General features: G+C 45.9%; 1 protein-coding gene across 1 annotated transcript in view; it reads left to right on the forward strand.

Annotated features, from left to right (window-relative positions):
• Nucleotides 1-12,664, forward strand: part of PPFIA4 (PPFI scaffold protein A4) — a 1,997,086-nt gene that overhangs the window by 675,615 nt on the left and 1,308,807 nt on the right. The window contains exon 5 of the mRNA XM_078644121.1: nt 12,080-12,099. Within this exon, the coding sequence (XP_078500247.1) occupies nt 12,080-12,099 (20 nt within the window). The remainder of the gene's footprint in view (nt 1-12,079; nt 12,100-12,664) is intronic.

The following is a 12,664-nucleotide window of genomic DNA, read 5'->3' on the forward strand; positions in this document are numbered from 1 at the left end:
GTCTGGAACTGCAGCTGATCTGATCGTGGATCTAGTGGCTCCTGTGTCCACCAGAAATGTCGTAGGGCACCCTGCTACTTCTGCTTCTACATAAGGTCCCCTCTGGTCCACCTCCAAGGCTGCCCCGAGGGTGCAGTCTTCTCTTTCCACTCTCTGTCCGGTTAATGGGTCCACATAATAGCACTCTTCCCCTTCTACAAACAGGGGCATCTGTCTATAGGTCTTACCCATAGTCCCTACTCGAGGAGGTTGCGGGAACTGGGCTCGGGGAGGAGCCCCCCCTTTTAGCACCTTTCCCTGGTATGGCGTCACCCCTCTTGTAGGCGCGCTCTGGACCTCTTCCTCCTCTATCTCTTGCTCTCCTATCTCTACATTGTAGGGGCACTCGCGTTTCCAATGCCCCACCTCGTTACACTGGTGGCACCTAGTCGTTTTCTTCAAGGCAGCTATGTCTGTTCTGGGTCTAAAGGTGGAACTCTCCTCATTACCCTTGTTCTGACTGTACTGCTTCTTTCCTCCTGTACCTGTCCCTTGCTGCTGTTGCTGCTGTCCCCCCTTTCCTGCTGCCTGCATCTGTACCACCATCAACTTTTCTTTTAGTTTCTTAGCCTTGGAGTCTATCTCATCACAGCAGTACCTGGCATACCTCAGTATTTCGTCTAGGGGTTTACTTTGCCAACAAATCGAGTGTTGCTGAATCATTAAACTAATATCCGGTCTCAGTCCCAGGACGAACTTGGACACGAATTGCCCTATGTCTTTTGGATCCATTACATCCAGGCCGCTATACTGTTTAAACGCCTTCAGCAATCTCTCGTAATATTCGTGGACGGTCTCTTTGGGTTCCTGTCTGGTTCGGTCTATTCTGACCCAATCTATGTCTTGCATTGGCACTTTCTCTTTCAGCCAAGTCATCACTCTCTCGAATTTTGCCATTACAATCTCGGACGGCCCATTAGTCTTAGCATCTCTCTCTGGCTCCGTTGTGGGCCACTCAGCGCTAACCTTGCATGCTGTCCACAGATCTCCTGGTACTACGATGTCAAACAGCGTGTTCAGATCTATCCATAGGACCTTCGAGATTTTTACAAATCTCTCGACTTGCTTGTACCACTCCACTGGGTTTTCCCGCAATTTGGGGAAGGAGGTGGTAAAAGCAGCTAAATCTCCCCTACTCCAAGGGACATGCACATAGTTCCCATTTGCGACTTCACGCAAAGGGTAAGCTTCTATTCCCTGCAGTCCTCCTGGTGTCATACCAAGCGTGCTTCTCCTGCCGGTCCCTTTCTTGGACCACCTCTCTTCCCACTTATCTAGTGCCCTCCATGTCCTTATTCCAGTAATCAGTTCCCTTATGTGCGTTTTCAGCCCAATCGTTCTCCTCTCATCTGGGTCTCGATCTGTATAATGTAGCCTGTGGTTACCCTGTAATGCTTTGGTTCTTGACAGGTCCACCATATATTTGCCTGCTAGTTCGACTAACTTCTCATGGATTGCTCTCGCTTTTCGAGTAATGTCCTTTGCCATATACAGTATTTCATCTTGCTCATACATTTCCATTCTTTCCAAAGGCAGGGTACCATCTATCATGTCATCCAGGTCTGACCTTAAGCTGGCGACATCAAGTCTCTTGGCTTTTATCTCAGCTCGCAATATGTCTTTCGAAGGGGGCTCACTGGTCTCCCTACCATCCCAACTTCGAGCTCTACGTTTGGGCTCAGGAGAGTTAATGAGTGGTCTCCCTTGCTCCCATCTCTCCAGGTCCCATGCTCGGCCATCCGATCTTGGAAGGTGATGGAACACGGGCCTGTTACCCCCACTCTTTCTCTGCCCACTCTCTTCTTCTTCTCTCCTTTCACCGTGCGCCTCTCTGTTATTTTCCCTCTGGTCGCTACTCTCCCTTTGCCTAGTATCGCTCAGTATCCGATACGCTCCTTCCTGGTTCCCCATATTCCCTGGGCTGCGCTCATTTCCGTCATCACAGGGACTATGGTGCGACCTCTCACAACTCCCATTCTGTTCTCTGGTGCCGGGCACACAGTGTGGACACTTAAAGCTGTTTCTGTACTCTTGCGCTCTCCTCTCCCCTTCACTGAGTATTGGGCACGCCACCCCTCCACTCCCGGGGCCCCCGTTTTCCAGATCTGTTCTATTCCCACTCCGGGCCCAATGGGTGACTCCCCTACTATCTCTCTCTCTACAGTCCCACTCCGGGCTGCTCTCCCCAGCCCCGCAGTGAGTCCGAGGTCTGCTGTCCTGACTTTCCCTTTCAGCTTCTGCAGCTATGATGCTCTTGTGAGCCTCCACTGCCTCATCCCACTTCTTCATGTACTCATTTAGCTCTTGAAAGGATTTTCGTCCAGATCCCCTCAGATCCACTGGCCATCTAGGGCCCCCAGGATCCCCTCCTGGGTCCCCTGCTGTGTGCATCGGGGTGCTCCACTCTCTCGGTATCGGCATCTGACTTGGGGAATTAATCGTATCGTTCCTCCTTGCCGTCCCTGCTCTTTCTCTGTCCTTCCGTACCCGTTCTTCCCCTCTCGCTCTCTCTTGGTCATATATCGATATTATAGGACCTATGGTAACAGGTACCTGTAGTGCATCTGGTAATCCGTAGGATGTGGCGCACTCCGTTTCCGGCGCTCTTTGTACCACAAACCTCCCGACTACCTGTTGCACCTGACTAGGCTGGGACAGCTCTTTCTTTGCCTCAGGATCCCACTCTGAACTGGGAAGCGGTCTATGCTCTCCTGCATTGCCCCCCTTTTCTCCTTCACTATTCTCGACCTCTCCCCCTGCTCTATTATACGGGGGTGGCCTGTCTGTCAGTAATCTGTTTATCAGGCTGTCCTCTGTTTCGCTCTCATCATCTTCTTCTAGGGGGCTTTTATTTACGGGCACCTCTAACACTGGGTACAGTTTATTTACTTCCATGTTATGCACTCTCCATCTTTTAGCATCCGCATCCCACCTGGCATCCTGCACTGCCCTTACCGATCGTTTCACCCTTTCTTGTCGTCTGTTCATATTCTTTTCATGCGCTGCCCTAATCCATGCTTCAAGAGCTTCAAACTGGGTCGGTCTAGGCAAGGGTCTCATTGAGGTCATGACTGATTTTAATCGATGTAACACCTCTAATCTGAACGTCCCGTACTTCGGGAACGTCAGTTCCTCATTTCCTTCAGTAATCTTACTCCACTCTGATATCCAAAGGATCGTATGCAACCCAACATTCACTGCCATGTAACGAGCTGGCGTACCCTCCGGCGGGGCTTCTTCCCCTTCATACGATCCCCGCTTCTCTTTTTTAAACACCGCTCTCAGCCATTTAAAACACTTCATAATTATGCGCACAATATCCAGCCTCGCTACCCTGTTTACTTCCTGATGACAATCCACCAATCCTGTCGCGGCTTTGTTAACTTGGCCTATCGCAGCGCGGTCTTTCTCCGGTCGGCCAATCACGTCGCGACACTTTCTGACGTCTTTGCTAGCTGGCCTATCACGGCGCGGTCTTTCTTCGGTCAGCCAATCACTGCGCGACACTACCTGACGTCACTTTTCTCCGCTTCGCAGCAGCACCCCTCCTTTCTCAACTCGTCTCCCGGTCATGCATGCGTCCCATTCATACACCGAAAAATGACTACTTCCGACCAAGCGGTCACTTCCCTCGACTGTACGTCCACAGTCGATATGTAATTGTCAACACAACTGACGAAATGTCTATCGTCTCTCTGATAGGTTGCTTACACACACAGTAACCTCCGACCAGCGTCCGTTACTCACGCACTCACTCTTACATTCCCCCTATCTCGGTCTTTCGGGTGATCAATGGTACCTCATGACCCCCTTCACACTAGTTAACAATTACTCTGGGTGTCCGATACACCCGAACCACTTAAGCTCTCCTTGAACTTAAGATTTCCACCGGTTGCGCGCGCTCACAACCTGTTCCACAGTCACTCTACAGACATTCAACTCCGCCAGACATTACAACATAGATACAATACAAAAACACCGCAATCTAACACGCATGACCCTTTATACTCACTCTCGACCGATACTGCTGCTTTTTCTGTCTCACGTCATCCGGATCTTCTTCAGCGGGCGGTTCTTCCGATCATCGATCTCTAGGGGCCTTGGGGCAAGCTAACCTGGCCTAGGTCACCGTCCTCAAGAAGGCAACCATCCTCTGCTACCAACTGGAAGGGCGAGATTTTGATCGATACCTCATCACTATTGATCCAAACCTCGATCTGGTCGACTGAACCTTTGTTGCCTGTCTTGGAGGAAGAAAGTGCCCCTGTTACCAAACCAGTTCACCCAATAAAGGACCCTGCTCCCAAAGATCACAAACAACTTCTAGCTTTCAAAAGTTTATTGTAAAGATATGATAAGCTGCAAATACAGGCATCTCAGAATGAGATTCACGAGATACACAGGTCCAATTACATACATGTGCTCTCTGAAAGCCCTCAGACGAGCAACGGAAATTACTAACACAAGTTCTAAGAATAACAAAGCTATCAGCATTGACGCATATCTCTCCTTCATTTAAGTTGGAGGAAAACGCACAGGTTAGGCTGTCCCTACCCTGCTCTAGATGGTATCCCTACTTAACCAAATCCCAACCTAACAAAGGTGTCAGCAGTGAATGACCCCCAAGGGAAGTCACTCACTCTAAGTCTCTTGGTGAAAACCTATAGTTCTCCAGTCATGACCCCTCTCTGCCTACCCATCCGCTCTCTAAAGGGTCCTCAGGCATCTGCTCTAACTCCACCCAGGGGTGCTGTCCCTAATACAAAACAGTCAACAACATTTGAGACGCCCCTCGCAAGACGCCTCTCACGTGGTGTAGCTTCTGGCTTTTTCCATGCTGCTTTGTGTTGGGCCTCATACGTTGGAGTTGACCTTGCTTCTCAGACTCCTCTCCGGCCCGCTGATACCCCTTAAACATTCCGGAACCCTCCTCCATGTCTGGGCCGTCTACTGAACAGACCTCTATTCATTCATTTATAATTGGATCCCCCCTTTCCTTGCAGACAGACATCTGCAGCCAAGAACCCAACTCTCATAGACTTCCAAAAAGGCTTGCAACATTTCTTGGCCCAGACATGTACGTGTAAATCAATGTTAAAACATTTCAGGCCTACAATATTTCTCATAATGATTATAGCATTCAACTTCTTCATTAAGTAAAGCATGTTAATACTCTTATTCTATTATTCAGTAAACACATCTATAAATCATGGCCCATTAATGCAATGACCAAAACATTAATACAATCTATGTCGTGAAAAGAAACACCTTCCCTTTTAGCTCTGGCCCTGAGGCCTACCACATTCTGCGTTTAACCACATACCATCTTACATTTTAGCAGCTACACGACATGGATTCAGAAATAATCACATCTACTAAAATCATATAGTGTCACACATTTCTGTATTAGTTCCACTTCTACTTAAATCTCTACGTTAGCTATACATTCAGAATATAATTTCAGATACTATTAGCACTCATGGCATTTCTCCTCATGATTTGTGCTTACTACAGGTAAGTGTGATGCACTCATACATTTAGGTCAGTTTGCGCTCTCTCACAAGCATCTTCAATTAAATCCATCATTCGACACCGTTGGGAAATTATAGAAAATGAACCCGACTTCCTCACAGTGTTTCAGGGTCCTCCCATATTTGCTTAAAACAGGTCAAAAAAAGTACGAGAACTTCTGAAACCCACGGTCACAGCAGATAAATCAGGGCAAAGGGGGATGAAGAAATGTTACAATTGTGGACAGTGTGGTAATGTCATCACGGGGGATGTTTTTACACATCCACACACAGGCAGAAACATCAAATTACGTCACACAGCAGACTGTAACACTGAGAAAGTGATATATGCGATTAAATGTCCCTGTGGACTTGTTTATGTGGGAAGAACCAGTCGTAAGGTTAAGTCTTGCATGGTAGAGCATAAGAGTAGGATTAGAAATAAAAACACTAACTCCTCACTTGTGGCCCATTGGATACAAGCTTCACATACTATTCCACAATTGAGATTCACCATTCTAGAGATGGTAGCAGTTAATACAGGCACAAATATTAACACTGCATTGGCACGTAGAGAGACACCCTGGATAAAACTGCTGGGTACGGTGATTTCAGGGGGGCTCAATGATCATTATGAGTTACTGTGTTTCCTTTGAAGATGTATCTAAAGTTGGATTTTTACATTTCTTGTAATAGGATTTGCACTCTATTTCTTCTTTCTGTTTTGCGTCTTTTCTCTTCTCCCCGTCATTTTGTGTACTTAGTACATTGGTTCACTGCAGCACATTTTCAGGAGTTGCCACATAAAATCTATTTATTTTCATGAATTTATTTTCATTAATATATTTCATTTTTATTTTATTTACTTCTCTTCCTTTTTTGTAGCTGTGTAGACATTACGTATACCCTTTGACGTTTGTAGCTGGGCCTTTTATGGTTGATTGAATTATGAGTTTAATTCTCAACATGAGACAGTTTTTCAATATTACTTACACGGCATGCAACCTTTATATCGTAGGCTGTACACCTTCGTATACTGCTAGTAAGATAAACGCACGTTAGTATTCTATTATCATATTGTAAGCTGAGGGGAAGTGTTCCGTGTCTTTGGCAGAGATCGGTACAATAAAGTTGCTTTCCGATCAATTCGGTAATTTTGTTAGTATCCCTTTAACTTTTTTCTCAGTTCACGTTCGTGGACCTTTTAACGAGTGGGGCATTCTGGGTAGAGTTTGATACCGCGAAGATCGGCGTTCGCTTAATTTTTGTTTTCAGACTTTGGAACCACGTTTTCACTACTCTAGGTGAGCATCTTATCATTGACATTTTAACGGACTTGTTTCTTGTTAGCCTGGTAGTTCTGTCATAGACTCACTCTTTATCACAAAGCACCGGCGTTTGGATTCGGAATGCTCGGGGTTTCTACTGGATTATCCGAACCGGTTACACTTCTGGGGGTTATCTCATGAGGACCCATATTTTGAAAACAGAGAAATTCTATTCTCTTCTCTTACAGCGACGGGTAAGACCTGCTTTCTCTATCATGTCTGATGTCTCTCGGTTCTTCTTTTTTCTTTCTGAATTTATTTTTACAATCATCCTTACTTCTGTTTCTAGTGATACAGAGAGTGAAGTTGTAAATTCAGAGGGTAAGAACACCTTCAGGTTACTTTTGGTATTCTCGGCTTGACACATTGTTTCTGATATTTTGACACATAAGTTTAGGGTGGTTTCATGCTGTGGTATTTTTAAATTCAGATGTTTTTTAATGCATGTTGAATTTTTGCTTTTTTCAATACTACTTATTCAGGGTGCTTTCTTCTTTGGGCAGACCATTTGGCTTTTCTAAATTACTGTGATTCTTTGAGTGCAAATCCTAGTCACCACATTGTAACTCTGTAACTTTCTATGAATTAAATGTTTTTGCTTTGAGAACTACTGTAAGATGAACCGATATTTATTGTGTTGTAGATTCCGAAGGAGGATCAAAAAGATTTGATGCATGTCTATTATACTTTGAAACTTCATCCCCTGAAGAAGGGTTCAGAATGAGCCCAAAATGCATTGGGAATGTTAATTTATAATGATTTATTTCTGATTATTGATATGTGTTATTATTCCTTAATTTTCATTTCAAGTAATTGATTCTTGTCATATCATGAATCGCCATAGTTGTATGTTTTGCTACTGCTAAATTGGAAGGTTTTGTATAAAATACATTATGACTCTTTGATGAAAGTTACTAAGAATTAAAATTGTTTGAACATAACATATTCGCACATTAATCTTGATGGAAATATTTTGAAGACATTATTGTCCTTCACAGTGCTCTACGTAGGCCGTGGTTCTCCACGACCTCTTTTTGTTCAGAAAATATATCTGCCATTAGAGCAGGATATACAAACAGAAGGTGGATGGTACTCAGCCTGTAAAATTGACATGTTCTGCTATTTATTAGTGGTGGGATTAATTGCAAAACATTTGAATGGAGCTACACTAAAACATCTTGGGCTATATGTAGGTGGGCTAATACGGTCGGTAATAGCTGAAAATCTTTAAATTTCCCGTTACCGACCGGTATTTAGCCCTTTGCAATGTAGGAGGCTGGATTTAAGGATTCGGTAGTTTACCGATTCGTTATTTTAAGGAATCGGTAAAATGCCGATTCCTTAATTTAAGGAATCGGTAATTTACCGAATCCTTAAATCCTATGTAGGGAGCACTCAAGTGAGTGCATTTTTGGTTTAAGGATTCGTTATTTACCACCAACTACAAGTTTTTAAAAAGCAATTTTGTGCTTTTTTAAAAGTGCCATGTGGCAGACATACATGCCCTTAGGGTATGTATGTGCGCCACACATGCACACATGCACGATTCAGGGGTGCAACAGGGTGTCAATGTGACACCCTGCCACCCTTGAATATGCACACCCCATTACTGATTCAGTATTTACCGAATCGGTAATAGTGAATGGCTTCCCATTCATTCCTATGGGCCTCCAGGCCCATAGGAATGAATGGGAAGGTATTCCTTATTACCGATTCAGTAAATACCGAATCGGTAATAACGAATATTACCGAATCGGTAATATTTACCGATTGTTTACCTACATTCTATTTACCGTTTCTTAAATACCGAATCGGTAACATTCGGTATTTAGGAATCGGTAAATAGAAATTACCTACATATGGCCCTACAGTACCTATGTATTTAGGCATATCAACCCAGCTGCCAAATAGCTTCGTGTCATGTGTGGGTTAGTTATACAGGTTTGCCTTTTTACCCAAATGTAATTTTCACACTCCTATTTTTAAACCAAAATCGGTGTGCTGGTTAAGCAGTATTTCTAATTTGCTGCCTTCAGCCACAACTTGAGGACTTCAGTCAATGAGATTAAATTGACAATAGATTACAGCTTTCAGCCCATTTTACTATATTTGAAAAAATTCTTAACTTTCTATAGAATATCCTGGGAGAAAGTTGAATAGTAAAAAAAGAAACGTCCTTGACTACCTAATGGAAAGTTGCACTTGTCCCACTCTGTGGCAGAAAGCTCAGAGAGACGACGGTGGCAAGTAGTGTAATTGTCTAACTGCAGCAGTGAGCACGTCCCCACTTATACCCTGTCCCGGGTCAGTGAATATTGCAGCTTCAGTTAATGCGCCCGTAGGCCGAGGGAGGTGGGTCCAAAGCTAGAGTGATGCAAATATCCGGCAGCCACTGGAGCTTACGGCTGGGCGCAGGGGCGTAGGCAGTGGCGGCTGGTGATATTTGAAAGTGGTAGGGCGTAAAACTTCGGGATGAGTGCCCTAAAGGGAAGCAAGTGAGACCGACCGCTAGGAAAGTAAAAAATAAAAAAAAAGTGGGTAAATGGTGCATTTTCAAGCAAATCTCAGAAAGCAAGAACATTTATAAAGCACTCTATACATTAATAAGCCACCCTATCTGTCCATTTACAAGAAAACCTGGAGGCACTTTAAGGCAACTGGATTGCATCATTCTGTACAAGCCTATTCATCCATTCAGAAGAGGTGAACCCTTAGCCCTTCTCTTAACTTAGCCATTCTATAAAAGTGTATTCATTCATTCATTCGTCAACCTATTCATAAGAGGACCAGGGACCACCTTGACACCGGCAGGTGTCCTCAACAAAATAGAAACAAAATAGTGCTCTACATTTCTATTCAGGTGACTCAGTCAATGGAGTCATTCACTACTTAGCCTATTTAGCATATGTATCCATTCACAAAAGTAATTGAAGGCAGCTTGATGCCATTCAAATAACCGGACCCTTCTCTACAAGTCTTTTCACCTTGCCATCCATCCACAAATGCTGTGTCTCTAAGGCCCACCTGCACGCCCAGTGCCAGGGCTGTGGGCATAGAGAGACTCACTGAGACAAAGCGCTGAGAACCGTGACTATTTATCACGGACACCTAGAACTCCACAACATCGTGAGACCACAGCTCCCAAGTCAGTGGTACTCATTTTATTAGCCCCAAAAGGGTGTAAAACAGTGTATTTCTCCATCTTACCGCTGGTGTTTTAGAAGATTGCTTTAATCAGAGGCCGCCGGTATAGAGGCAGGTTCTGGTACAGTAATGTAATCTGGTATAAAATTTGAATCCCCATGCATCATCCGCAAGGCATATTGATGTAAAGGCCCAAAACATCATCTCGCCTAAACCCACATCGCTCTTTTAAATGTCAGAAATATGGATGGTCTTCCCACGGAGTAAGGATGAGCATGTTTATTTTTTGATGGGCTGTAAAAGGAAGCACAACCTGAGGCAACTTCGCATTAGTCTGCACAGAAGTTTTAAAAAATGTGTAATGCACGCTCAAAGCCCTGCAAGAAAAATATTCCTCGTGCCCCACAGTAAGAAACTTGAGGATAGAAAAATACTTAATGCTCAAGGACACTCTCCCGAACTAAGAAATGTAAACACTGGTAGTTACCTAAATGCAATTGCTGTCAGCTAATTATACAGCCTGGCCCCCAGAGTGCTCCTAAAAGCAACTGTGATGGGCGTTGCATTTAAAAAACAAAGAGGTGTCTTTCAAATGTTTGGAAATTCACCTGGTAATTCACACAGCCCTAGTTGGAGTGCTGGGCCACCACCTCATAACGGAATCCAACTTCTTCGATGTTACATACCTATTCCAATGCAAACTTTGTCAGAGTGCATTACTTTACCAGTGGTCCGCACCGCACTGAAGAGCCACGGCGGCTGGCATGCTCGCGGGAAGGGAGGGGGGTGGAGGGAATGGGGCTCACGGGTGGGGAAGAAAAAAATAAAGCGAAACATACCTTACTGCCGGGAGTGACATGTTGTGATTACGTGGTCTGTACCCCTTCTTATCTGCCACTAAACACATTTGGGAATTATTGCCCTAGATCCCTTACTTCCAGTTCATATCTGCAGTCTCGGCCGGCATTACGGGCGGGGGGGGCGGCGGGTGGAAATGGGGTTCGCGCCGCGGAGGGGATGGGGGGGAGGCGGGATAAATAAGATAAAAGAAACTTTACTTACCTTAAGTCCCGAGACTCCCGACTCCCGCCGTCTTAGTTTTGAATTCCAAGGGTGCACGTCATCAGACAGGAAGGCTGCAGGCAGCCTCCCTCCCCTCCACTGCAGCACTGTGATTGGTTAGACCGCTGCCCCACCCATGTCATTTTCTCTCTGTATACTGCAGCATACAGAGAGAACAGGGAGAGTGGGCCGTGTTACTCAAGGGCAGGGGGGAGTGGTTTGCCCTCTGTTGTTAATACTGTCTGTTTGGGCAGCCTGAGGCTGCCCAAACAGACAGTATTAACAACAGTGGGCAAGCCACTCCCCCCTGCCCTCGAATAACACTTCCCACTCTCAACCAGGAACTTCTGCTTTCTCGCCGTGCGAGATGGCAGAAACAAATGGTAGTTATTACGGTAATAACTACCATTTGTTTCTGCCTTCTCGCACGGCGAGAAAGCAGGGGGGCGGTGCCCAAACGCCCCCATAGAGGAGCCACCACCCGGGCGGACCGCCCCAGGCAGCACAATTTTGGGGGCGGGGGCCGCACGGCACTGTCAGCATGTGCGCACATGAGGCCCTGTTCTTTTGAAAGTATCCCACAGTAATGGCCCGGAATGTCCTTTTTCTTCAGTCAGTGAACACACGGGGCGCTCTGTGCAGCGGGCCCGGCTCGGGCTGTACTGTTGCACACTTGGCCTGGAAAACACTTATCTCCTGAAGCTGTGAAACCTGCGGCGTAATTTGACATTCTGGAAAGAAAGAAAAAAATGATGGGGAAACAGAGGAGGCCCAGCAGCCTGGCATCGGCAAAAGCTCCGGCCCCCTCTGTGGGCCCTGCTCGGTATTCCACAGGTGTTGGGTTCGTGGCTGTAAAGTCAGTCAGGAGTGGAGGGCCTCCAACAGCTGGGGACCTGGCTCCACACACCAACCATCAGAGGAGATCGCCGTGCAGATAACCGTCCCATTGCAGGCCGCCAATCTGCTGGGTCCAGTTACTGGTGATGCGGAGAGGAGCTGGCACTGAGGAGGGAGGAGTGGGCCCTTTGCACTTGGCTTTGACTCCAGATCAGCCTTAGGAATGAAAGGGTGAAATGTAAGGCACCACACAAGGCTGACAAAACATGGAATTACATTCAAGGAATAATTGTAAATGTCTTATTTGCGGATGATACTGCACTCTTTCCAGTGGCAGTAGGGCCCACCGTCTCACATATTGCTCTTACTTTTGCTGTGGGGGTTACCCACAGGTTTCCAGTGGCAAGTCTCCCCTGCGTTCTACAGCGATGGACATATATCCACAAGAGAGTCCTGCACTTCCTAAAGTGCGGTAGTTTTGATGGCGCATGGAAGCTATGTAGGTGGTAACAGATAGGCCCAGTCCCACACCAATAAAGACACAAATGCACTGGTTGCTGTATAGGTACGAAGACCACATGCGGTCCAATACCCCTTTATTTAAAACCTCTGTCGGCGCCCGGCCAGAGGGTACTTGATCCATGATATCCGGGGCATAGGTGAGCCCTACAGTGGCCAGGTGGCTCACTACATCCCTTTCCCACTTTGTTCCAAACTTTCTACCTGGACATGCTGTACAAAGTC

The sequence above is a fragment of the Lissotriton helveticus genome, chromosome 5_1 (genome assembly GCF_964261635.1).
Source record: "Lissotriton helveticus chromosome 5_1, aLisHel1.1, whole genome shotgun sequence".
NCBI lineage: Eukaryota > Metazoa > Chordata > Amphibia > Caudata > Salamandridae > Lissotriton > Lissotriton helveticus.